Genomic DNA, 27,318 nt, shown 5'->3' on the forward strand with positions numbered 1-27,318 from the left:
TTATATAGGTAGATGCTATATAATGCTTTATATAGGTATACACATATATATATATATACCTACATAGATATATAATGTATTATGACAGTGTAAAGGTAAAACCTAACACTAATGAATAAATTTGCTAATTATTATTGCCTTTAATACTAGAAAATCAGTAGGCAAGTGTTAATTATATATCCAGAAAAATGGAGGTAAGCTAATACTCAGGGATTTCAGTGTGAAATCAGGTGAGGTAAGTTCATTCCTTCTTCCCTCCTTCTGGATGCTTGAAAGATGGAAAAGTTCCTCAATAGTACTTTGGAGGATAGAATGTATGTTTCCCTTCTCAGCTCCTCCCCTTCACCTGTCCTGTTCACAGCCTGCTTCTCCCTGGAGCCATCAAGGGAAGGTATATGCTGGGATGAGGATGGGACCCAGTTAGGGACTTGAAAAGAGCAAGTGTTGTTTCTCTGAACTGGATCCTGGAAGTGTATTGCCCGTGAACTTCACAGAAGCTCTTAAAAATTAATCTCTGCGGGCTCTTCCTCTTTCTGCCGTTGCCCAGCACAGTAATGTCACTCTGATTTCTGTTACACCTTGCCGATCACAAGTTTATAAAATAAACAAGTGTTTAGAGTAAAAACCAAGCCTGGGAAAAGAGGTCTAGTGTAAGCAATCTTTCAAAGCACTTTAAGCATCCATAGAGAGCAGCACCATCTTAATTTTTTAGTTTCTTATTATTTCTTTAATAGATGAGCCAGCTAAGCCGTAAAGATGTTCGAAGACAGAACAGCTGTATTCCCTTTCTTCACTACCCTCATGCAAGAAAGGATTGTTAAGATGGATCTTTGGGAAATGGACCATGAATTAAGGCAAAACTCCCTGCAATCTTCCTAAACATTTTCATTTCTGTACAGACACCTAGAGAGTTATTGAATTTAATTTTATAAATCTTTATCCCTTAGACTTTAACAACAAGGCTTAACTTTTTCATCACTGTGGTAATGTTAAATATCTTCTGATGACAGGAAAATATATTGGAAGGAAAAAATCACATAAAGTCAGCAAACAGGAGAACAAAAACCAAGAGGAAAAATCTACTTGCCTAAATCTTTTTGAAATCCTTAAAAGAAGAGAGTTTGCTTATTCTTTATTTATGTAGGAAACAAATCTTCAGTACCTGGCATAGTACCTAATATTCAGCAGATTCAGGGAGAGAGAAATGAATTAGAATAGAGACTCCACTCATCAAATTTCTGAAAAGAATAATTAGTAATAAAAATAACTCCTTTACAAAGTGGTATGTGGGTGCAAAGTAATAACAGTGAAAATAATGGCAGTAATTGTCTCCAAAAATTAATCACTTTAATGCTTAAGTTTATTACAGAATATGTACTCAGTGGGGAAGCGAAATGATTTTTACACTTTTACTTTGGGTATAGAAAAAAAGTAAGTTTTTACCAGTACGTTTTGAAACTTATCAAATGTATATAATTTTTGATATTTTTATTAACAATATCCTTTATTCCTTGAGATCTGTCTCAAAGGCTGACAAATTCTAAATATAAAATATCCTCAAATGTGCCAACTAGGTAAAACTGATTTGTCTGCTGAAGGAAGACAGGCTTTTGCTCCCTTCAGGAGAAAATCTGACTTGCATTGTCTTATGTGATTTATTCATTGTAAGTTTAAAATGAAATACAGCCTTTTTCCTTCCATATATTAAAATGTGGTTTCAAATTTAGAAGAAACAGCAATCTTTTTTCACTAAAGAAGCCTACATAGCTGTGAGATGGAGCAAAACAATTACTGTATTGCCCCCTAGTGGTCTTTTTTGCTATTGTACAAATAGTCTGAGCTGTCCAATGGCAAGAGGAAAAAAGGCAAAAATGCTTAGCAAAGCATGGAGCATTTTTCCCCCATTGGATTAAACATATTTATTTTAAAAAAGTTATTTTATAACCCATACTTACGGTAAGAAAGCTGTGCTTTTAAGTAGATTGCGAATGATGATAATTCCTCACTACAATTTAAATTACCTAGGCCACACAATTATTTGGAATGATTTCAGCATTTGCCAGCCACTGGACATTGTTTTTTCACTTAAGAACACTTTGTAAAATTTAATATGCAGTGTTATTAAAGAATGGTATCCCTCAGATGACTATATGTTAAGAAAATTCATTCTTCCAGCTCAAATTCATATCATAAAATATAATAATCTTAATTTTTTTTCTATGGAAAAGTTAAGCCTATTAGTCATAAACTTGTGAGTATACATTTAAGTGAAGAAATGTACATTTTGTAATTTTTTTTCATATAAGGAAATTCAATGATATTTTCTAGAGCTCTTTCTCCTCAAGGAATTTATTTGAGAGTGGTATAAATATGCAAAGTACACAAATATAGGATATTTTTATGGAATATGGAATATTGACTTAGAAGAAATGACTTATAAACATGCTATACTGTCTTATGTGTAGATCATACAAAATATGTCAGGGATGTTGGACTGATTTCCATAAAACTCTAGTCTAAGCCAGTCACCACAAGCTCAAAAACACCACCCTGTCCCATTGCCCAAAAATTAAGACCTAAACGTTTTTCCTTGGAAAAACAACAACAACAAAAACGATTTTGCAACACATAGTTTTAAACTTACTACACAATACCAGTTTTAAAATTACTATACAGTTAGAGCTGGCATTTTATACTTAACATGTAAGACTGCACTACTCTACCCATGAATCTTTTGTGTTACTTCTATTTGATTACAACCTGAACCTCAAATCTGCTGTTAACTGGAATTCCTTTAAATTATCTAAATGACCTGATATTATGATATAGAACTGAAAATTTGTGTTTTATTTCTCTGAGTGCTACTGAGGCAGCAGAAATGGATTCTCTCCCAGGACTCTTCAGATATCTTTTGTATTCTCTACCTTCTGCAACATAAAGACGAATTTCATTGCTTTTGTTAGATCTCTATGGAGCGTCTGCCTATAGGGCGGTCATTCTCTCATTGCCTCACTGACTGACACAGAGCATTCCTATACACATCACTCTGTCTTCTTTGTCTCAAAACAATTTGTCCTTTCACTCCCTATTCCTAGCCTGTAAAAGCAGTTCTTAGAAGCTCGATGAAGCAAGTCTTTAAAATTTAGAGAAAGGGACTTCAAACAGGAGAGGAAATTCCAAGCATCCCTTTATTTACATATATATCCGTATTCATATGCACTATTGTTTCCCCTCTACATCAGCTTCTTCATATTTGGTCTCTAGTTTTCCGCAATCTAACAGTTCCAGGTACCATAGCCTCATCAATCTGTTTAAAAAACATACTGTTCCAAACTGATGCTTTGGTAGAAATTTCTAGTAGAATAACTTCTGAATAACTTCTACTAGAAATTTTTTCAGATATATTTGAAAGGTATAATAATTTTTCTATGTGCTTGATTACTCAGATTATCTACATGAAGAATATTTGTTCAAATCACACACAGAGAAATCATTACTTTAAACTCAGAAGTCACAGAAGAAAAACATTATGCTAAGGAAATATATTTCATTTTCATGCCTTCAAGGAGTTACTGTTAAAGAAATGTGATTTTAAAACATGAATAGGATGATGATTACATCCTTTCAGGCTGAGTAATAAGCAAATATCCAATTTCATTTTTACTTTAAAGGAGAGAGAAATAAATCACCAGCATTAGATCTATAGCACTGGATATGCAGGAAAGAAAAGAAAAATCCCAAGCCATACTTCTACAGGTCTGGGGATCGGTGTGCAGTAAGAAAGTCCTTGTACAAACTCTATGACCTTAGACAAATCTGCTTACATCTATGGACCACTTTCCATGTCTATAAAATAGGGATGGTTTTCCTATGAGTTAAATTAGCCTTTTGATTCCTGCTACAAGTATTTACCGGCTACCTCTTATATGCTAGATGTTATGTTGGGCTCCAGTAGCATAGCAGGAAACAAGGCAAAGTCCCTGCCTTTGTAAAGTTTATTCTTGTATGGAATGACAGATGAAAAACAGATCATTAATTATACACATATAAAGAAATTCAGATAGTTACAGGTATTTAATATATCTAAGAATGAAATGAACAGGATGGATGTTGACTAGGAACTAACTGGTCTGCCCACTTTATGAGAGGTAGAAAGATTGCCCTGAATGGGTGATATCTGAGCTATAATTCTGTGATGAGACTAAGTGCCATTTCAAGAGATGACAGTGAAATACTCCCAGCAAAAGGACAATTCCAAAGGTAGGAGAGTCTTCACATATTCACAGAATGCCACAACCACTGACTGTGTAACATATTGAACACAGGGTGAGTGGTAGAGAGATTGAGAGAAAGGTAAGAGCCCAATCACGCAGGAGTCAGGAAAGGTAAGAAATTGAATTTTTTCCCTATGGGCAAAGGGATGCCTCTAAAAGATAGTGAACAGGAGGCTATCATAATCTGATTTACTTTTTAAGCCCATTCTGCTGCTGTGTGGAGAACAGATTGAAGAGAATTGTGAACAGAGGCAGAGAAACCAGTTGCAAGGCCATTCAGGGGTCCAGATGAGGAGCATGGTGGCTTGATCTAGGTTGGTGAGATGGTAGTCTAAAAATGGAGAAATGTGGATACGTTTTGAAGGTAGAAACAAGAATTGGTGTTGGGGTGTGAGAGGCTAAAGAGAGAGGGTTCAAGGATGACTCTTCAGCCATTATTTGAATGGTGGTGCCATTGACTGAGAGATCAGATGGGGGAGCAACCAGTCAGGAGGAGGAAAGGGAAAGAGAAATGTGAAATGAGGAGGTGGAGAGGCACACAGGTTCCTGTTCATACAGCAGCTTACCTGTTGAGGCTGGTTCTTACTCATCTACCTCTTCTCAGCCCTTGTTTGCTCTGTAACCTGACTGAAGGCCCTACCAGAAAATTTTTCTCCTGGACAATTTGGTGATTCCTTTTCCATTCACTTCCTCTCTCTGCCTTTCTTCTCCCTAGTCACTGTAACCCCTATTTCCAACAGAAGTATCCTACCACTTCTAAATGAACAGAAGAATAACTGTAGCTATTTGCCCATCCTGGTGTGACAGGGAGGTTCCCACAGCTCCAGGTACCCATTGCTATAAAAACAGCCTTGGCAGAGGTGCCTGTTTCTCAGCCACCATAAAATCAGGTTATTTTCAAATAGATGGTGCCTCAAATCACAAGTCTAATCTTTTGAAGGATAGTAGAGTGGTCCAGTGTGATGTATTCAGATAAGAAGGTGAGAACATGCTTAGGAAAATGCCCACCCTAAAAAGGGTTCAATCTATTCAATGTTTGGGATGGAAGCCAGAGTGAAGTTAGAGAAGTTTGAAACAAATAAATCAGAATCAGCAAGGCTTAAGTTGCATTCTAAGCACTGAAAATAAAAAAGAAAAAACACATGAGGTTCTTAGATCACCTTCTCCATATGAGAGGTGTGAGAAGGAGATGCAGGCTCCATTTCAAAAAGAGGAGAAATGAAGACAAAATTTCAACAATGATAAAAGGCAAATTGAATCAGTCAGCTTTTGCAGAGCAAATCATCTCCAAACTTAGTGACTTCACATAAACATTTATTATTTCTCATGGTTCTATAAATTGTCTGGACCAGCTCTGCTCATCTCTGTAGGCAGATGGTGGCTAAGCATGGCTGGGCAGTCTAGCCTGCCTTCACTCATGCTCCTAGATATTGGCTGGGTATCAGCTAGGGCCATTGGGATGACTTGGCCATGTGCCTGTCATCATCTTGTAGTCCACCTAATGTTCCGCTACACAGTGGCAGTTTCAGGATTCTTAAGAATTGCAAGAGAACAAAGCCACTTGAAAAGGCCAAGTCCTTTCAAAGTTTTTGCTTGTATAGTAGATCGAATGGCTGCCCCCATAAGGATATGTCCATATCCTAACCTCCAGAACCAGTGAATATTACCTTGTTTGGACAAAGGGCCTTGGCAGATGTAATTAAATTAAAGATATCAACATGAGATCTTCCTAAATTATCCAGATAGGCCCTGTGCATGTCATTATAAGAGAAAGTCAGAGATTTGACACAGAAGAGAAGACACACAAAGGAGAAGACACATCTTCACATCTTCACTCATGTGAAGATGAAGACAGACATTAGAGTTTTGCACCCACAAGCCAAGGAATGCCAACAACCACCAGAAGCGGAAAGAGGCAACGAATGAATTGTCCCTAACAGCTATAAGAGGGAACGTGGCCATGTGGACATCTTGATTTTTGGACTTCTAGCCTCTAAAACTGCAAGAGAATAAATTTCTCTAGTTTTAAATTGTGAAGTTTGTAGCAATTTGTTACAGAAGTCCTAAAAAGCAAAAGGAGTTTACATCACATTTGCTAAATATCTCATTGGCCAAAGAACATCACATGAATAAGCCAAGATTAAAGGGGTGAAAAAATAGACTCCACCACTGGATGTGAGAAGCTGCAAAGTCACACTGCGGAGGGGTGTGCATACTGGGATAGGAAGAATTTGTGACCATTTTTTTTGCAAACTGCCACACTAATGAAAAGAAATACTTTCATGTTAGGGCAGATTACCAGCAGGTTTGGCAGGATGTAATTTAAATGTGAGAATAGGGAAATATTTAAATTGGGGGCAAGGGAAAACGAGAAGTGGGAAGTGGGGACGAGTATCTTGACTGATGACTTCTTGACTAAAAGAGAAGTAAGTTTATAATGGTTATATGTCCTTCATTAAGTAAGGTATAGAAACAGTATAATTTCACCCACAATAAATGGGTTGAAAATTCATGCATTTAATCTATATCTTCTTGCATATATAAGTTTGTTCATATGATCATGGAGCCAAAACAACTCAAGGAAAAGCAATATTGAATATTTCAGTAATCATTCACAGCTAATTCAACTCAGTTGTACTCCAGAACTGTTTGGGAATCCCTACTATGTGCTGGGCCATGTGAAGAAAGACTCAAAGAGAAATATTGGTTCTTGCTTTCAAAGAACCCTCCCGTGGGGGAGAGTTATATATTTATAAATAACTCTAATACAGGGCAGAATGCAAGGCATGACTCAGAGTTGCAGAGACAGTGAAGAGTAGGAGAGAATTATTCAGGCTGGAGAAAGTGAATAGGTTTCATAGAATGGATGGTATTTTAGCTGGGCTTGGAAGAATGTGTAGGGTTTCTTTAAAAATGAAGAGGGATGTTTACATTTGCTTTGCCAAGACAGCATGAATCATGCAGGTGAAAACATAGGTTATAGTCTTGGAACTATAAACTGCTTTATTTGGCCAGAATTTGAATGTCCGTAAGAGAAGGGAGAATCCTAGGGTGGACTGAGGTGAGAGGGATGGGGAAGGAAGGAAGGAAGAGAAAGAGACACAGGATTTGTGGAGTAGGTTAGACCAGATGAAGATATACTGGAGACAAAACCTGAAGAGCTTGAATTTCATGGAATGTAAAATGTAAAGTGACACCACTGTCATTTTGCACTTCTGAATGTATTCTCAGATATAGTCTTGTTTGAAACTTTTTTTTTTTTCTTTGAGACAGAACCTCTTTCTGTCGCCCAGGCTTGAGTGCAGTTGCACGATCTCGGCTCACCACAACCTCCACCTCCTATGTTCAAGTGATTCTCTTGCCTCAGCCTCCTGAGTAGCCAGGACTATAGATGCGCACCACCATGCCTGGCGAAGTTTTTTGTATTTTTTTGTAGAGACGGCCTTTCACCATGTTAGCCAGAATGGTCTCGACCTCCTGACCTCGTGATCCACCTGCCTCAGCCTCCCAAAGTGCTGGGATTACAGGCATGAGCCACCACGCCCGGCCTTATTTGAAACTTTTAAGAAACCCAGGAGATAGATTGATGTTTATATCCACTCTATGGATGAAGAAGTACAGATTCATGATTTAGTGAAGAGGACAGAACTAATAAATGTGGTTAGGATTGGGACTCAGATCTCCAGTGACTAAAATCTCTCTTAGTTACCACTGACAGCTTATAGTACTGCTCTGCATTCCCCCCATAAAGCTTATTGACTGCTGAACCCAAGAGCTCAATGCCTGAGGCAAGGATGCTACCTTCAAGTTTGTCCCTTACACCCTTCAGTTCTATGCCTACCTTCATGAGCTGATGAACTGTAAGTGCAAAAAGAGACAGACTTGCTTCTGTAAAAGCAGGCTGAATATTTATAACATCATCAATATAGGACAATCGAGTTAAAACATTTCAGATGAATTAAATGTGGGTATAAAAACTTTCAAAATTTAGGGGGAAGCTGTAAAACCTAGAATGATTCTGCCCTGGGATTTCTTTGCAAGTGTCTTTGTGTTCTTGGTCTAATTGCAATTAAGTCCATGCCTATGGGTAAAGTTTCTGTAAGTTAGATGACTTGCAATTCCAATTAGTTCACCCATAGTCAAAGGCCTTGGCCATATGTCAAAAGATTGACAAAGGAATACAGGTTTAATTCTTTTTTATTTTTTAAAAAAAGTTAAAGAATTGGGTGTATCACTTTTTGAGTTCTCATATAAAAATAATGCACTTTTGTAGTAAAAAGGATAAAGGTACTTCTACTGTTTACTGTGTGCATAAACGTATGTGCATGCATAATCATCTGTTGATTAATTGTTATGCCCTTCAGGCGTGAATGAATTAGCACCTTATGGTTTTATATGCTGACTTGGAATGTTCAAGATAAGTTCAGCTACAATTGATTCATATCCTTTTGTAAATGTTGGGGACTTCTGTTCTTTATGAGCAGGGGACTGACATGATTGGAACTGGCCTTCATAAAGATGATGACTGGTGGCAATGGAAAAAATAATTGAGGGCAGGGAAGTCAGTAGTCAGTACTCAGGGCACATGGAGATGACATGCATTTGGGCTATCTAGCATTATATTTGACCAGATGCTAAATCATGAACTTTTAAATTATGCATAATTAAGCATAATTGAAAATAGCCCATGTAAAAGAATGAAATATTGTTTGGTGTGAGAGAGGTGTAAGGTAACTGACATGAGAAAGGTGTGAGAAAACAGCAGAGAGCTGTCATAAATTTCCTATGGATTCAAAAGACTTTACAGCCACTTAAAAGTTAGGGCAAATTGCTCTATCATGTTCTTTATTGTACAACCAGAACTGATTTTTTTTATAATGAATACATTTCCTTTTCTTTTGTGATTGACCAGGAAACTTAATAAGACCTAAAATAGATACCCTGCATAAAATATCCAGAATATAAATTGAAAACATTTTCCCTTTTTACTTTCTTACTCATTTGAGAGTATTTAGAGATATGAGATAGGTATCTTTCTGCCAAATGAATCCTTATTTGCAAATTTTTGTACTGCCTGTAACAAATATTACTTAGTACAGATATTACCGGATTTCAATGCCATCTTCTAGTCAAGGTAATTAATAAAAGATGGATTGTTTTCAAACAAGCTGTCAGACCTTATTTTATTGGAAGTTCAAAGAAGGCTTGGTTTTAACTTTAATAGAAATAGTTGTGACCTGCTCGAACAATGGCATTCATATAAAGAAAAGGAGCAGGCATATACGTAGAGAGTTCAATGATAAAATCTTTACAACTTTAGCTTTTGCTCTTTGCTGTTAAATCTCTCTGCTCCTTTATATCCCACTGAGAAATTCCAGAAGGGATAATAAAGAAAACCTGCCAGTTTTCTAAGAAGGTTGAATATAATGCAATCAAGGGTCTATCATTCAAAGCAAATAATTAAATTTTTACTCTATTCCCAGCCTTTTGTATTTCTGTACTCTGCTTCTGAACAATTCCCTTATATGCTTGTGGGAGAGTTTAAAGTTTTCAGCTATGAAACGGATTAAATTGTATAGAATCTACATTCTGAATTTCCAAGTTTAATATATGCTATAAAGTTTAGGGCTGTTAAGAAGTACGAATGAGTAAAATTATAGATGTCACTGGAAACAGAAAACTTATTTAATTTTGGAGTTTTTAATATAATTCCAAGGAATGAGTAAAAGTATCCTAATTTAGGTTCAGCCAATTTGGTTTTCTGTGATTTACACTAAAGCAAGCCAATTTTCAGTGAACTAAAACAAATGATGAGAGTATTTATATTCTTAAATCATTTGAGTTAACATGAATTTTGTTCTTGATCTAGGCAATTTGATTTAAGTTACAAAGAAATATTCTTAGTTTTTCCAAAAGGTAATTAGGCTACATAAATTCTCGAGTTGTTGAGTTGTTAATTGTGTGGGTGTAAAGGCATGTGCTTGAGAATTGTGACAGTTTTGAACATGTTTTAGATGAAAGTAAAAATACAGATGATTCATTCTTCTGGATTTCAGGGTCCATCCATAGTCCTAAACCTAATATGATCAAAAACACAAAGGCAGAAGTAATGCTGGGGCTTTGTAGCAAAGCAGATTGGCTTCAATACCCATGTTGGTTGCCCCCAGCTGTATAACCTTAGGTGTGTACCTTGCATTCTTAACCCCAAGTTTCTTCATCTATAAAATGAGAATGATGAGTATCATCTTCATAGCATTGCTATGAATACAAACAAAGCAGTGCATATAAAATGCACAGTGTCTGCCACATAGTGTCAGCTTGGCTAAGGATAGTGATTATTATTAAATACAACATAGAAACTCTCTCTCTCTCTCTCTATATATATATGTGTATATATATACACACATTATATATATACACACACACATATATATACACACATTATATGTATATACACACATATATATACACATATATACACACATTTTATATACACATTATATATATACACATTATATATACATTATATATACACATTATATATACTATATATACATTGTATATATACACTGTATATACAGTGTATATATATACAGTGTATGTATATATACATATATATACAGTGTATATACATATGTATATATATATACAGTGTATATACACACATTATATATACATTATATATACACACATATATATACATTATATATATACACATTATATATACACACATTTTATTTATATATGTATATATATATATATATGTTTGAGATGGAGTCTCGCTCTGTCACCCAGGCTGGAGTGCAGTGACATGATCTCAGCTCACTGCAACCTCTGCCTCCCGAGTTCAAATGATTCTCCCGCCTCAGTCTCCCGAGTAGCTGGGATTACAGATGAGTACCACCATGCCAGGCTACTTTTTGTATTTTTAGTTGAGACGGGGTTTTGCCATATTGGCCAGGCTTGTCTTGAACTAATGACCCCAGGTGATCCACCTGCCTCAGCCTCCCAAAGTGCTGGGATTACAGGCATGAGATTACACCACACCTGGCCAAATTATATTCAAATACAACATGTGCATTAAATTAAAAAATATCACTACTTAGGTTTGTAATTTAGTCATTTTTCTCCATTTCTCTAATCTTTTTTTCTCTTTTTCTTCTATTGTTAAAAATCCGATTTTTTTCCTTCTAAATCACCTTCCTTTTCCAAGGGTCCAGGATGTTCACTAGCACTTCATTTTTGGCCACAGCTCTCTCGGATGCATTTTGGAGTGGAGGCAGGCAGCCATATCCAGAGCTGGGTGTCATATGCCTTTGGGGGTCCCTGATGACTCCCCGAGGGGCTCAGAGGCACATGGACAATTTTGAGAGAGTCACTGCCCAGAACTTCACCTTTCATATGGATCATACATTCAAACTTTCTAAAGTTTGATCTTGCTGAAAAGATACCTCTAAAGCAGGTTGTTCTTTCCCATTCTTTTTATACATCCTTCTGCTCTTCAGAAGAAAGACCCAGCTTTTGCTAGCTCTGATATTATAATGATGGTTACTCAAAGGTGAAAAAACATTTGCCAAAAAAAAAAAAAAAAAGAAAGAAACAGACAAATTTAACTATGTTGTTCTTTAGAGCAAGTGAAGGATGCTAATCACTAGGTAACAAATCCTTCACAATTCAGGTTGCTTTCAGTTCTTTGTTTTTAACAAGATTGAATATTTCATGATAAACCACTATGTAATTTTTAACATATACCTTGGAGGGAGTTGAAAGAACTGAGCCATGTTGCTATAACTAAACCCTTCCATCCACGTCTGTGTATTTATGTGAACAAATTTTCTTCGTGCTTATATTTAAAATAATATTAATACTGATGCTGAACTCTTCTTGTTCTAGCATTAAGTGGCATTCTTTTAATGGATATATGAATTAATTGAATAAAAAGAAACCGGCTGGGCGCGGTTGCTCACACCTGTAATCCTAGCACTTTGGGACGCTGAGGCAGGTGGATCATGAGGTCAGGAGTTCGAGAACAGCCTGGCCAACATGGTGAAACCTGTCTCTACTGAAAATACAAAAATTAGCTGGGCATGGTAGTGCATGCCTGTAATCCCGGCTACTTGGGAGGCTGAGGCAGGAGAATCACTTGAACCAGGGAGTCAGAGGTTGCAGTGAGCTGAGATCACGCCACTGTACTCCAGCCTGGCTACAGAGCAAGACTCTGTCTAAAAAAAAAAAAAAAAAAAAAAGAGAGAAAAAAAAAACCATATCTATCTGAGAGATTGCATTAGGTCATTCTTGTGTTGCTGTGAGTATCTGAGACTGTGTAGTTTATAAAGAAAAGAGGTTTAATTGGCTCACCGTCCTGCAGGTTGTACAGGAAGTATGGTGCAGGCATCTGCTCAGCTTCTGGAGAGGCCACAAGAAGCTTTTACTGATAAGAGAAGGCAAAGGAGGACCAGGCATCTCACATGGTGAAAACAGTAGCAAGAGGGGTTGGCCGGGAGGCACCGCACTTTAAAAACTAGATCTCCTGAGAACTCATTCACAATGACAAGAACAGCACCAAGCCATGAGGGATCCGCCCCCATGACCCAAACACTTCTCAACACGCCCCACCTGCAACACTGAGGATTACAATTCAACATGATATTTGGTGGGGACATATATTCAGACAAATCAGAGCTGTATTTCCAATACAATTTTACTTTTTATTCTATAAATTATTTAATGTGATTTGTAATGTATTTCTCTTGTTCTGACTAATTATGTATGACCAATAATTTTATTTGGAAGAAAAAAAAAATTTTTTTTTAACTTAGAGCCATATGGTCACTGAAATTCTAAAGTTTAAATTTACAAACTTTATTGAGAAATATAGGACAATCTAAAAAAGATTTTTTTTTTTTTTTTTTGAGATGGAGTCTCGCTGTCGCTCAGGCTGGAGTGCAGTGGCACAATCTTGACTCACTGCAAGCTCCACCTCCCGGGTTCAAGTGATTCTCTTGCCTTAGTAGAAACGGGGTTTCACCATGTTGGTCAGGCTAATCTCCAACTCCTGACCTCGTGATCCGCCCGCCTCTGCCTCCTAAAGTGCTGAGATTACAGACGTGAGCCACTGCACCCGGCCCCAAAGGTTTTCATATATAAAAATATTAGGATGAAATTCTGAGGTATTTGGGTTACTTCAGATTCATTTTAAGAGTTTTGGCCGGGCGCGGTGGCTCATGCCTGTAATCCCAGCACTTTGGGAGGCCGAGGCGGGCAGATCACGAGGTCAGGAGATCGAGACCATCCTGGCTAACACAGTCTCTATTAAAAAAGTTATTTTTAAAAGTTTGAATTGTAGTCATATACATGTAACGTGAAATGTATCATAATCCTTTCTAAGTGTATACTTTAGTAGCATTAAGTATTTTTACACTACTGTGCAACCAATCTCTAGAACTTTTTGCGCAACTGAAATTATATACCCAGTAAACATGTCCCCATTTCCACCTCCTCCCAGCCCCCAGCAACCACATTCTACTTTCTGTTTTTATGCATTTGACTACTCTAGATACCTCACATAAGTAGAATAATCCAGTGTCTTCATGACTGGATTATTTCACTTAACGAGTATTGTCAAGGGTCATTCATGTTGTAGCATGTGTCACAATTTCCTTCCTTTTTAAGGCTGAATAATATTTATTGTAGGCATATACTACATTTTGTTTATCCCTTCGTCTACTGATGCACGTTTGGGTTGCCTTCAAATGTCAATAATGCTATTATGAACATGGGTGTGTAAATATGTCTTTGAGATCCTGCTTTCAATTATGCTGACTGTATACGCAGAAGTGGAATTGCTGGATTGTATGGTAGTTCTATTTGTAATTTTTTCAGGAACCACCAAATTGCTATTCAAGTGGCTGCACCATGTTACTTTTCCACCATCAAAGCACAAGGATTCTAGTCTCTTAATATCCTCACCAATGATTATTTTCTGTTTTGTTTTTGTTAGTCACCATCCTAATGGGTGTGAAGTAATATCTCACTGTGGTTCTAATTTGCTTTTCCCTAATGATTAGTGATATCGAGCATCTTTTTAATATGATGCTGGTGCAAAATGACCTTAAGTACCAACGTTCCCTCATCTGACTTAAGTACCAATATTCTTTAATCTGAGAAGATGAAAAGTTCTTTGACACATAGTAACATCAAGAGAAACCTTGGTATACTTTAGTACAGTACAATGCTATTAAACATGACATTCTGCTCTGGTTTCTCATTCAAGAACATTACTTTGAAAAACCTTAATATTGGTAAATCTTTCATCCCCCATTCTAACTCATAGATTAAATTTTCTTATCTCTAAAATTCTCTCAAACAGCTGTAGGCTTCTATTCTTCAAAGGTTTTATTACAAGACACCAGAAAAATTTATATTCTCCCTCTCTCATGAGATGGGAGCAAGAGATAAGCATGCCGTCCTGAGGAAAGTGATGTTACCCAGAAACTACAGTAAGGTGTTTCTCTTATCAAGGTATCTGTGGTTTCTGTAATGTCATAGGTTTGTTTATTCAACAGTACTTACTGAATACCTACTTAGCATTAGGCACTGGAATCCAGAAGATAAAATAGGACATTTCCTGACCTAAAAAACAAAACAAAACAAAACAAAAAAACTCACAGTCTAGCAGAAAGAGCAGACAAGAAGGTTGGCAAGTTTAACACAGAACAAATGACATGTATTGACATTGAGATCAATTCACTCAAGCAAGGTCTTATGGGAGGATGGAGAGAAATAATGAGGCGGAACCCAGAACATAACATGGGAGGAGTTGTAAAATATGTGGTGGAATGAAGTAGATAACAAGGACACCTTGGGAAAGATATCAGACATGATCCAAGTTTTTCTATATACTTTTAAGTGCATTCTATTGCTCTTGTCCTTCCATTTTTAATTAATTGAAAATTTAAGTCCATCCACTTGTATCTGAATAAGTTGCTTGAATGGATCAATGTTGTAAAAATGTAAATACCTTACTAGTTATTGCTTGAATTTTGCACAGGTACAAACAAATGATGATGCATTAGCTGACTGGTTTTACGACCATGATCTTATGAGGTCATTTTCTATATAATTTATTTTGCACTAAAATTTACACTGAAGGAAGAAAATTTATAGTTTATAAAATAGTTTCATGTCATGTTAAAAGTTACAAGATGTTCTTTTATTCATATTTATTTTATTGCCAATATACCGATTTCCTTGCGAACTTATATTCTCACATTTATTTAATTGAAAAACATTGATTGGAAGTGTTGATAAGGAGAGGAAGAAGTCTCCTTAATATTTGAGTTAATGGCTTGACTGTTTTAAATTAGGAGGAAAGGTGAAGGTGCTCCTTCAGGTATTTGTGAGTTAAGAAAGTGCATGGGTGAAATTGTTCAGGTTCTGGTGGCATTTGAATGGAATTAACATCAAATAATTTCAGATTTGTCATTGTCTCATGAGATCATTGAGCATAGTTCTGTCATTCTGCACTGAGACTCACAGAACTCATGTAATTTGACCAAGGAAATACAATTAGAGTAACAAATTGCAGTGTAACCGGACACTCAAAAAAGTGGTTCACTTAGTTAGTCTAAGTGAGTTAGTTACAAGAACTGATAAAAGTTGTGCCTTCTTTTGGAGACTTTGAAAGTTTATGATTTTTTAAAAATTCATATGAAGCACTCGCATGATTCTACTTTCATTTCTAGCATATGTAGTTTGCTTGCCACTATACTGAATGAATTAAAAAGAAGAAATCACACTCATCTGGATTTTTTTTTTTTTTTTTTTTTTTTTTTTTGAGACAGAGTCTCGCTCTGTCACCCAGGCTGCAGTGCATTGGTGTGATCTCGGATCACTACAGCATCTGCCTCCCTGGTTCAAGTGATTCTCCTGCCTCAGCCTCCCAAGTAGCTGGGATTACAGATGTGTGCCACCATTCCCAGCTAATTTTTGTATTTTTAGTAGAGATGAGGTTTCACCATGTTGGCCAGGCTGGTCTCGAACTCCTGATCTCAGGTGATCCACCCGCCTTGGCCTCCCAAAGTGCTGGGATTATAGGCGTGAGCCACCATGCCCGGCTGTCTTGTTTTAATTAATAAAAAATAAAAGGAGCTGACATGTACTGAATACAGATGTGCTGGGTGGTGGAATTCCTTATGTACATTCTGTCATTTAATCTCAAGGATACCTCTATAAAGTAGGCACTGTTATTAATCCCACAAAGTCTCAGAACTTTGGCACAAAACCAAAGTTGAACCTGGACCTTTTTACCTCTAGAGTCTGTAGAGGTAATACGTATGTACTATGCAACTTGTCTCCCAAAGCACAGAACACAGGGCTTTCTAAAGGCTACAGTTCTCTAAAAGTTGAATTGAATGGCATCCCATATTTAAATGCTCACTGTTACATTAAGAAATTAAGAAATAATCATTTTCATTTTAGAGAAGTAAGTGCAACCCTAAGACATTAATTTGCTAATTATTCTTCCTCATGGAGATAAAATCTTATAATTTATCTTATCTCATATGCTACATAGACATTTCCAACTTTCATATATTATTAACCTTAACCTCTGTGATATTCAGGTAACATTGAAATAGAAAAATGCAACAATGTCACACACAAACCTTTCTACATAATATGGTGAAAGGAATGAAATATAATGAGTTACTTTTACTTGGAAAAACATAATGTTACTCTGCTTTGAATCAAGGTTGTTAACATTTTTAGTGTTAGCAATAATTTGTTTTCTTTCAATCATACAATTATTACATTTATTTTCCTTAGTAAAATGGAAAAACATCCCAATTGCCAAATACTAATGACGCATTCTTAGGGTCTCTATGTGTAATCTTATTAGGTTTCTGTTTTCAACTGGAAAGTTTATGAAGCCAGTATCTGTTTATCTTGGGGGAATTTTGCTTATGCATTGAGAAGACACATTTACCGTTTTTCCACAGGCAATCCAGGCCAATATTTGTCCTTCTTTATCATAGCAACAAAAGTTTTTCACTTTGCAATCCTGTGTAGTCTGGATAGATTTAGTCTGTTTTTCCAAAAAACATTAATAGAATACCTGCTGCATGTTTTTTCAAAAAATATTTTTTGTTCTTCATCTTTAAAAGAGTATGTTTATCCAGAGAAAGTTTATGAATCAATATGAGATTTGTTTTATATTTTTAAAAAATATTCACTTGAACTTTGATATGAAGCATCCTCAAGAGGTAGTTTTGTTTTTATCATTTTAATATTTAAGCAAATAAAAACAGCTATTTGTGATAATAACAATTGTGTTTTTAAGATGACACAATTGAGCTTTATTCCCCCTTTTTTGTAATACTGCCCTATCACATGAAATAATTAAGAATTAAAACATTAACAGGACACTGGGATTCTCTCAGAGTCTTCTCTGGTTGGTTAGATCTTGCACAGAATAATGGCATGAGGAAGAAGCAACTTTGATATATTTATTTTTGTTCTAATATGCCCCCAAATTTGATAATAATAAAAAACTAACATTTGAATTTCATACTTTAACATGACTTTCAAATACATTTTCTTCTAATTTGGCTTCACATCTCTCTTGTTGGTAGATATTAATCCCAATTTAAAGAGAAGGACACAAAGATTCTGAGCAGTGGGTGGCAAGCCCAGCTCACCTAGTTAGTAGAGTTACAAATGAAACTTTGGAGTTCTGATGACAAGACTTGCATTTTCCATGATTAGATGCTGTGAAATGAGGAAAATAAAATGGAGTAGGCATTTCTAAAGAAATTTAAATTACAAGACATTTAAACCTTTCTCTTTCAATATACCTGTATCTTAGATTACCAAACTTACTGATTAGGTGAGGGTGGGGTTTGGGTGTGACAAGTAGAGATAACCTAGAACAATCCTTCAAATTGGTCACCTTGAAAATGATAGGCAAACTGAGGCTATTGTTTTAACACATGAATCCTTTACTTTGTTCACAGCTGCAAACATTTTTTGAGACATTCCTGAGAGCCAGTTCACCTCAACAGGCTTTTGATATTATGAAGGAAGCAATTGGCAAACTCCTGCTAGCGGCTGAAGTATTCAGTGAAACATCTACTCTGGGACCAAAGACCTTCCATAGGTAAAAAACAAATTTTAATTTAAAAAAAAAGAAAAGAAAGAAAGAAACCTATCTTTTAAAAATTGTTGGTGGAAATGTATCTTAATTATCATAAGTAGGTGGTACTTGGAAAATTTTATATCAATATGCAAATATGATCTTCTAAACATATGTGGCCATATTTATAGATCCTAAAACTTTAGAACATGTGACAGACTCAGTAGTATCTAAATAGTGGTAACAAGAAGTAAAGTACACATTTTCAAAGTTAATCTTTTAATTGCAGCCCCCTTTTCAAGTGCAACTGTTTCTATCATAGATACTTGGCATTGACTAGGTATAATTTTACTTATACATAATAAATTTCATTCTCAAATGTCCCACTGATTTCATAATGCAGAGGAGAAAATGAAGAACTTTATTAAGAAAATTCAATAACTCCTATTCCCATATCTGTTTACTTGACTATAACTTATTGCCTTTGTTCTAAGGAAATGTTAAATCTAGTATGTCAAAAAGTGGGGGAAGCACATCAATTTAAACCTTATCATAATTTATATGTGAATAAGTACCTAGCATGTAGGAGTAGGAGAGTTTTCTTCTTCATATTTAGGTTTCCATGGATTAACTTTATTGCTTAGTTTAATGTGTTATGAATATTTAGGTATATTTTTATTTTCTATAAGAAATAAAACAGAATCCAAATCCAAAAATTTATCACATGTAATTTTACATTATCCAAGCCACTGCTCTTTTTAATTAGTAGACATATTGAAAATTAACAATAGTGATTATTAATATGACACCAAATAAGAGTAAATGTAGCAAGAGAATATAGTTTTTATTATTATTATTTTACTTTAAGTTCTGGGATATATGTGCAGAATGTACAGGTTTGTCACATAGGTATACATATGCCATGGTGGTTTGCTGCACCTATCAATCCATCATCTAGGTTTTAAGCCCTGCATGCATTAGGTATTTGTCCTAATGCTTTCCCTCTCCTTGCCCCCCAACCCCCAACAGGCCCCAGTGTGTGATGTTCCCCTCCCTGTGTCCATGTGTTCTCATTGTTCAATTACCATTTATGAGTGAGAACATGCAACGTTTGGTTTTCTGTTCCTGGGTTAGTTTGCTGAGAATGATGGTTTCCAGCTTCATCTATGTCCCTGCAAAGTACTTGAACTCATTCTTTTTTATGGCTGCATAGTATTCCATGGTGTGTATGTGCCACATTTTCTTTATCCAGTCTATCATTGAGGGGCATTTGGGTTGGTTCCAAGTTTTGCTGTTATAAATAGTGCATTAATAAACATCCATGTGCATGTATCTTTACTTTTATGGTACCTTGTGTTTTCATTTTAGATGCAGATTCTGCTTTCAACTTCTAACTTTTGATATTGGTTATGGCAGTTTCATGTACCCTGTAGTGCTCCAGGTCAGTATGCCAAAGGCCTCATGTGAGCTTCTACCTTGTGGTGAGAGATCAGTGTGTGTGTGTTGTTGTTGTTGTTTTCATTCATAGTAACCAATCAATAAATAGCAATTTGCAAAAGTACTGTAGGCTTATATTCACTGTGGTTCAGACAATTAACTAGTATGTGGACAATCTATGAGTCCAATCCTGCCTATGCATCTCTGTAAAATAAACCTGAATTTTTCTATGGTTCAAGTACTATTTGTGAAATAAATGTGGTATGAAGTCAAGTATGCGTTAAAGGAAAAAAAGAGGATGTGTAGATAATAGAAAGTAACAGATTATCTGGCGTATTCACATGAGGGTATAAAAAGATAATTTTTATTTTTTACATATAGATATTTAGTTTAAAATTGGTTTATATTTAGTTTTAAAAAACCATGGGAATTTTTGAATTTTTTTTTTCTGATATAGATATGTGTAGAGTGAAGTGTTTTTGCCCATTTTGATTCTTTTCCTTCTTCTCAAATTAAATATACTCATTCATATTATCTCCCCCAACATATTTTTTTTCCTCTAACATAGCCCTTAGAGGCAAAAACGTAAAAAATAATTTATTAAATTAGTCTATAGAAAGTTCTACCTTGGAATACAGGGTGGGAAAAAAGGAAGAAGGGGAAAATAAAATTATGTATAACTAGAATATAGCTTTGTATAACATTTCTATGTCCTCAAACTATTATTCCAGTAAGCCAATTACATTATAGATGGCTCATACATTTGGTTAAATAATTCCAAGATTTCTCCATAAAAATTTAAAACTTAATTAACTGACACTTTTAAATACTCATTTTTTCATTATTTTGCACGCATACCTAATAGTTTGTATTATGCTTTTTAAAATCTGTTGTTCAGAAAGAAATGTTATGTATTATCTTCCATGAAAGCATATTCTTCAGCTATAAAGGGTATCGAGATAAACTAATGTGACTTTATATTAGTTAATTTTCTTATTGTACATTAAATAATTGTGTCTTTAAATTGTATCTTTAAAAAAACATTACTCACATTTATAAAACTGTTGACTTCCAAAAAGACCACTAGATGTCAGTTCTGATCTATAATCCAACAGGAAATAACTCATGTCTTAGAAGTAATTCCATTGTCTTAAAAGTAAATCGATGAAAAATATTTGCTGTGCTTTTGTTCTTTCAAAGGTACATGAGCATTTAAATTTTCAAGATAATGATAATATGGATTTTGAGGACCAAAATACAGAAGAATTCCTTTTAAATGACACTTTCAATTTTCTCTTCCCTAATGAATCATCACTTTCCATATTTTCTGAGATATTTCAGAGACTTTATAGATCAGATGTTTTCAAGGTAAGTGCATATTTGTGTACTGATAAATATTTTTTCAAGTCATTCCTTAGAAGGTGTCATTCTCCTTATTGTGCAATTCAGCAACTTGATAATTCACTTCAAATTAATTGGCATCTATTATATCACACTTCTTAATTTTTTCTGACCTCTGGGCTAAGATTATTTTTATGTCAACTAAGTATGTAAGTGACTGATTATGATAAAATTATGGGTTGAAAATTAAGTATAGTGTTCATAATTTCTTATTTTTTCTTTTTGTTTTTCTTTTTTTCTTTTTCTTTCCTTTTTTTCTTTTCTTTTCTTTTTTTTTTTTTTTTTTTTTTTTGAGACAGAGTCTCGCTCTGTCACCCAGGCGGGAGTGCAGTGGCATGACCTTGGCTCACTGCCACTTCCGCCTCCTGGGTTCAAGAGATTCTCTTGCCTCAGCCTCCCAAGTAGCTGGGACTACAGGCATGCACCACCAAACCCAGCTAATTTTTGTATTTTTAGTAGAAATGGGGTTTCATCATGTTGGCCAGGCTGGTCTTGAACTCCTGACCTCGTGATCCGCCTGCCTCAGCCTCCCAAAGTGCTGCGATTATGAAATGTTTGTGGATATTATGAATAATATGTATTGTATGCTACAGAATACTTTTTTATTTTTTAATTTTTTCTTTCATCTTATAAGTTCAGAGGGTACATGTGCGGGTTCATTACATGTATTACAGTATACTTTAAAAGAAATGTTAGAACTCTTTGGAGGCAGTCTAGAATAGCAGTGAGTGCTCCAGATTGACGTCGGAGGACTTGAATTATAATGCTATATTTTTTTAAGCATTCACATCTATTGTCACGTTTGGGCAAATGCCAATGAATAGAGCAGAGTGCTTCAAAATAACATGGATTGATTTTTATAACACGTTAGCATCTCCCCAACCTCACTACCAAAGCATCATTGAGCTATTTTATCCAGGTCCTCCCTGTCAGATATGAAGCTTTCTTATATTCAGACACCACTGTGACAAGTTGAAGTTGCTATGTATTATTTAACATTAATTAGCTCAGTTGTTTATAGAACTCAAAATTTGATTGGTTGATGAAATGGGAGGTAATTGGGTTGAACATGGTTTGACTTTTTAACCATTGCTTAAGTTCTTTCCCCCTACCAATACAGGGTGAAAACTATCAAAAGGAACTAAATCAGTGTCTATCCTTAGAAGAAATTAACTCAGTTATGACTTTCATAAAGGAACTTGGAAGTCTGGGACAATTCCAACTGGTAAAGCAAAAGTGACATTTGATTCTTTCTTGGTGACTGGGATTACAGTAGATCACTGTAAGCTACCTGATTTTGACATCAAACTAGATTAAGTATTTCTTTAAGAAATAGAAATCTTTATAAGCTACTTTGCTCTTTTCAGAGATCTAAGTAGCAAAATGAGCAAGATTTATATGCATTACTTTAAGAGTTTGCAAACAATATATGACTTATTAAAGGTAAAAGAACATGGGATTAGCATAGCTGCCAGAATTTGACAGTTTTCAAGGGGAAAATGCCAACATTTTTCTGAAGAAGTTTTACTTTTAGCTTCAGAACATTTACATGCAACCAAAAGTTATTTCTGCTTATTATACCCTTGTTAGTTCTGTTTATTATACCCTTTTTGTTTTTGTAAAATCATATAGAGTTGAAAATAATATTTTAGAAGACTGCCTAAACCTTAATTTCTTATAACTCTATATCAAACTTCAAAGAAAGAAAATGTAAATAATTATAACTTTTACTGGCTTATATCTTTTAAAAAAGGCATTCATTTTATCTTCTATGTATTTTGTTAATTCCTTGGTTAGTATCAAAGGATAATTTATTGAATGTGAAATGCATGTTTAATACTTGTTTTCTTTCCAGTTCTGATACTTATATAGACTAAAATGAATTTGTATTTTTCCACCTAAGATTTGTTCATATGAAATATCTTTTTGAAATAGCATTCTTAATCATTAATCATTTATTATTACCCTGATGTTTCACTCAAGTATTTATCTTACTTGTAAAAAGTATATGTGTGTGTGTGTATATATATATATATATGTATGTATGTATATACATACATACACTACTTGTATGAGTTTGATCAACTTACTAAGTTAATTAATGAATGTTTGATACTCCTTTTTCTAATTTGGTCCCAAATTTTGGAGGATTCACAGTAAGCTAATTTCCCCAAAGATAATTGAGTTGGCACAATATCATTTTAACTATTTTAAATGTATAAGTATTACATTCACAACAGTTTGACTAAATACTATAAAAAGATAATAAAAGGGATGTGGCCTCGCTCTTCAGGAATTTATAACTTTAGATACTGTTACTATGGAGAACATTTCTCACCATAACTTGAGGAAGAACTAAATAATTATTTTGCAAGAGAAAGAAAATTCCAATTTCCTGGTTCTCACAGTAGAAAGGAGATAACCACAGATTTTTATTTGCAGGGGAAAGAGGGGAAGATTAATATTTCTCACTCTGACATAATTCATTTGTAACCCAAGAGGCTCTCTCATTCTTCCTGCTGCCTAACTCTGTCATTCAGGTGTCTTCTGGTATCTGTAACAGGAAAGAGAAATCCGCTTATATTCAATGAAAAGAAAAAAAAAAAAACTCACCCTATTTGGAAATATGATCATCAACAAAATTAGTTTCTTATAAAAAGTGGCATTTACATCAACAACTTCACAGAAAACTAATTTATGGTACTGACCAATGGATTTTTAACAAATATCTGACTTTTTAAATAAATGACTAAGTATAAGGCTGTTCATAGTAATACTACATTATAATTTGTTTTCCATAACTTATGCTGATATTTTGTGTTCTCAGCTCTTCCCATCTACTACTCCTGGGATTCAGTCACTGATGCATGAATTTTATGATGTGGCAAATCCTGTGGGGAATCCTGGCTCAGTCCTGACCCAATACTGGTCTCTTTTAAATGTATTTGAACAATTTCAGTTCATGAATAAAAAGACACAGCCACATCCACTGGAATGGTAAGATAGCCACAAATTTGAATTGTACAATCCAAAAAATCTCTAGTTTACAGATTGATTTCAAAAGGCTTTGCCTATGTTAAAGCAAGCAGCAACAACAAAAAAGTGTGTCCAAATTTCCATGCTCAGGAAAATAAATGTCTTTAAACATTGAAACCATAATGATTCTAGTGGTCTTCAAACACTTTAATAAAAATGTATCCAACAGTTTTTTAAACCAACAAGACTTGACTCCACTATAATGTTTAGAATTGAAAGTTTCAATCTAGTTTCCTTCTGTGATATATATTCTTGAATTGTGAGGGTATCAGACAGAAGTAATTAGGTGAGATGTGTTTTATGAACCATCAGTCAGAGTGGCAGCTTGAGACAGTAAAATTATTTATTTAGAAAGTTTTTGAGGTGTGACTTTTTTCTGAGCAAAACCCATTGAATGTATATACATATGTTCTGTCTTTGTCACAATTGATTCCTATTTTGGTTTCAGAAGGTAGAACTTTGGGGTTTTTCTTTTTTTAGAAGGTAGAATCTCAGAGGAAAATATTTGGATAAGATAAAATTTCCCACCTTCACTTCCATTCTAATGAGAGGTAGTAATTAGGGAATAAGAGAGAACTGAGATGGATAAAATTTTACCTCCACTAGTTAGGGAAAAAGGGCAACACCTAAGGTTTTTTCTGCTTCTCTTTTATATGGATGGAATTACAGGAGCATTCGACTTTTCTACTGGCAGCAAAACAGAAGTAAACCTACACCTCCTAGGGGGATGAAAGACTAAATGGCCCTGCCATAATCATTTAAGTCTTTTGCAGTCACCCTAGGCCATGGCTTCAGTTCTATTGACTTACATTTCACTTCTTTCTGCTCAGGATATAGTGAAAACAGTTCTATAAAAACTTTATTTTTACAATTCAAAAATTTGAATAATCATATATTTGAAGAATTCTTAGGACATCTCCCAGGATCAGAATTCACCTTACTTGCCATGGCTTTAAGAAGCTGGTTTTATTTCCTCAATACCTGGAAGTAGTAGGCCCAGCAGAAGGTTTTGTTTATGTGTTTGAAAATTAGGTTTTAAATAACATACTTCAGAGACACTTTGTACTTTACACTCACTCAAATAATCTAAGACTGTCTCATTTATTATAGATGGGTGAAAAACAGACTTGATTTCCACAGGAAGCTGTTTCAAAGTTTTTTTTTTTTTTTTAACTTTGAGGAAGTTCCCTGAAGATACTCAAACTTTGGAAAGTTTGTTCCCAAGCAAATTCTTCTTAAGCTCCATGTGTGTTGTAAGGTTAAGCAGTGTTCTGATCTTAAATTTAGAAGATTGAATTCTCTTCTAATAAGAAAATTTACTAATGGTCAGTGTTGAGTGTAGTTGGAAAGGGTGAGGACTTTTTTGAGTCATAGAGACTATATTCAAAAATCCCAACTTTAGAATTTATGAAGACAGGTTTGAACCCCTCTGAGACTCAGTTTTCTTATCTGCAAAATATGCATTATACTATGAACTATGTATATTTCAGTATGATTACATAAAATTTCATTTGCTACATAGCATCTGATACGCTGTAGCACAGGTAGATAGTAAATATCAGTATACTTTCCATGTTTCTATTCAATGATCATTTTAGCTTCTATAGTGGGGGTAATGTTTTTTTTTTTTTTAATGGGAAAAGCACGACAAGTTTGAAATATTTAAGTTAATAGTGAGACAAGTAAACCTTACTATGTTTGTCAACAAGCAATTAGTATATTGCTAATTTCATTTGCATTCAAGAAAAAAATGCCCAAATCTAATTATCTTCAAGGTTACCAGTGAATGTGTATATATTTAATTACCATTCATGCCATATTGCAATGAGGATGCATGTTATATACATGTTCCAGATGAGAAAATGAAGTGCTAATAAGATGGGTTGTTTGTTCAGGTTACAAAGCTAATAGAAATAGAGTTGGAACTAGGACCCTAGCCTTCTCACCAATGGTCCAGTGCTTTGGTCCAGGGCTCATTGATGATCCAGTACATCACGCAGACAGGGAGGCCATCATTGTCCTTATCTTCTCAATGGTTACCACAGTTTTTTCTATAGAAAATGTCAACTTTATGGATGTACATTACCTGTGTTCAATGACTTCATCTTTCCTTTTAAGGAAAGATCATTGTCTTGTAGCAACGAGGTGAGAAAGTCAGGAAAGCTTGACAATACCAGGTAATAGTTATATGTTTGTCCTGAGGCTCAAAATCCAGAGATCTCAACAGAATTAGTGTGAATCTGAACAGAACGAAAATCTTAAAATCAATGTGGTGCACCATGTGCTAATTTTACCTTCCTAGAAATACAGTTGCATTGTACATTGCTCTAAGGAAATGCTTTCAATGAAAATCCACATGGATTTGAAACAATGTATTCAGAAAATTATGCAGAAAATCACTGCAAGATGCCTTTACATACAGTGTCTCATTCCATTAGATAGTAACCTTTCCAAACTTCAGTTTCTGTGCATTTCAGGGTTGTGTCTTTTGTAAAAGTCACCTGGAATAAACAGTTTTTAAAATAAAACTGCAAAAAATTATCATGGCTTCCAACCTTAGCAATAATTTTAATTCCTTGATGCTTTTAAATTTCCTAGCTGATGTTTATATTTGGAGCTGAATATGTCTAATTCATCTCTTCTCCATTACAGTACCCAGCACAATATCTGGGACAATACATATTTCTAAAATGTTATTTAACAAAGAAAATTGCATTTAACTCTCATAGCATCCCTGTGAAGTAAGGTAAACATTGTTATCTTCATTGTGCTGGGGCGGAAATGGAGATTTGCACCAGCACAGGAAAGTCTTGTCAGGGGCCTGCAGACGATCCTGCCTGCTGTTCTTTATCATCAGGACCAGCAATTTTTCTGTCTGCAATTTAAATTATTTTGGTCCCAAATTTGAGGATTTAAAGGGCAATCTGGCCAAGTATTTAGTTAGTTATACAACAGAGAAAATTAGGTGAACACACCAGAATTTAACTAACCCTTGCTATTCACTACTGTTAATTAGAGTTTAAGGGTAGAAGACTTGGC

The 27,318-nt window shown here is 35.0% G+C and overlaps 1 protein-coding gene across 6 annotated transcripts in view; it reads left to right on the forward strand.

Moving 5' to 3' along the window:
* Positions 1–27,318, forward strand: part of CPED1 (cadherin like and PC-esterase domain containing 1) — a 315,315-nt gene that overhangs the window by 117,979 nt on the left and 170,018 nt on the right. For all 6 annotated transcript variants that reach the window (XR_010158959.1, XM_016945383.4, XM_016945388.3 and 3 more), the window contains 5 exons: positions 18,287–18,429; positions 19,774–19,846; positions 21,043–21,210; positions 22,364–22,468; positions 24,071–24,240. Coding sequence is in view for 5 of the 6 variants with exons in the window: in XM_016945383.4 (XP_016800872.2) it covers positions 18,287–18,429; positions 19,774–19,846; positions 21,043–21,210; positions 22,364–22,468; positions 24,071–24,240 (659 nt within the window). In the remaining variant the exon portion in view is untranslated. The remainder of the gene's footprint in view (positions 1–18,286; positions 18,430–19,773; positions 19,847–21,042; positions 21,211–22,363; positions 22,469–24,070; positions 24,241–27,318) is intronic.

This window comes from Pan troglodytes, chromosome 6, assembly GCF_028858775.2.
Source record: "Pan troglodytes isolate AG18354 chromosome 6, NHGRI_mPanTro3-v2.0_pri, whole genome shotgun sequence".
NCBI classification, from domain to species: Eukaryota; Metazoa; Chordata; class Mammalia; order Primates; family Hominidae; genus Pan; species Pan troglodytes.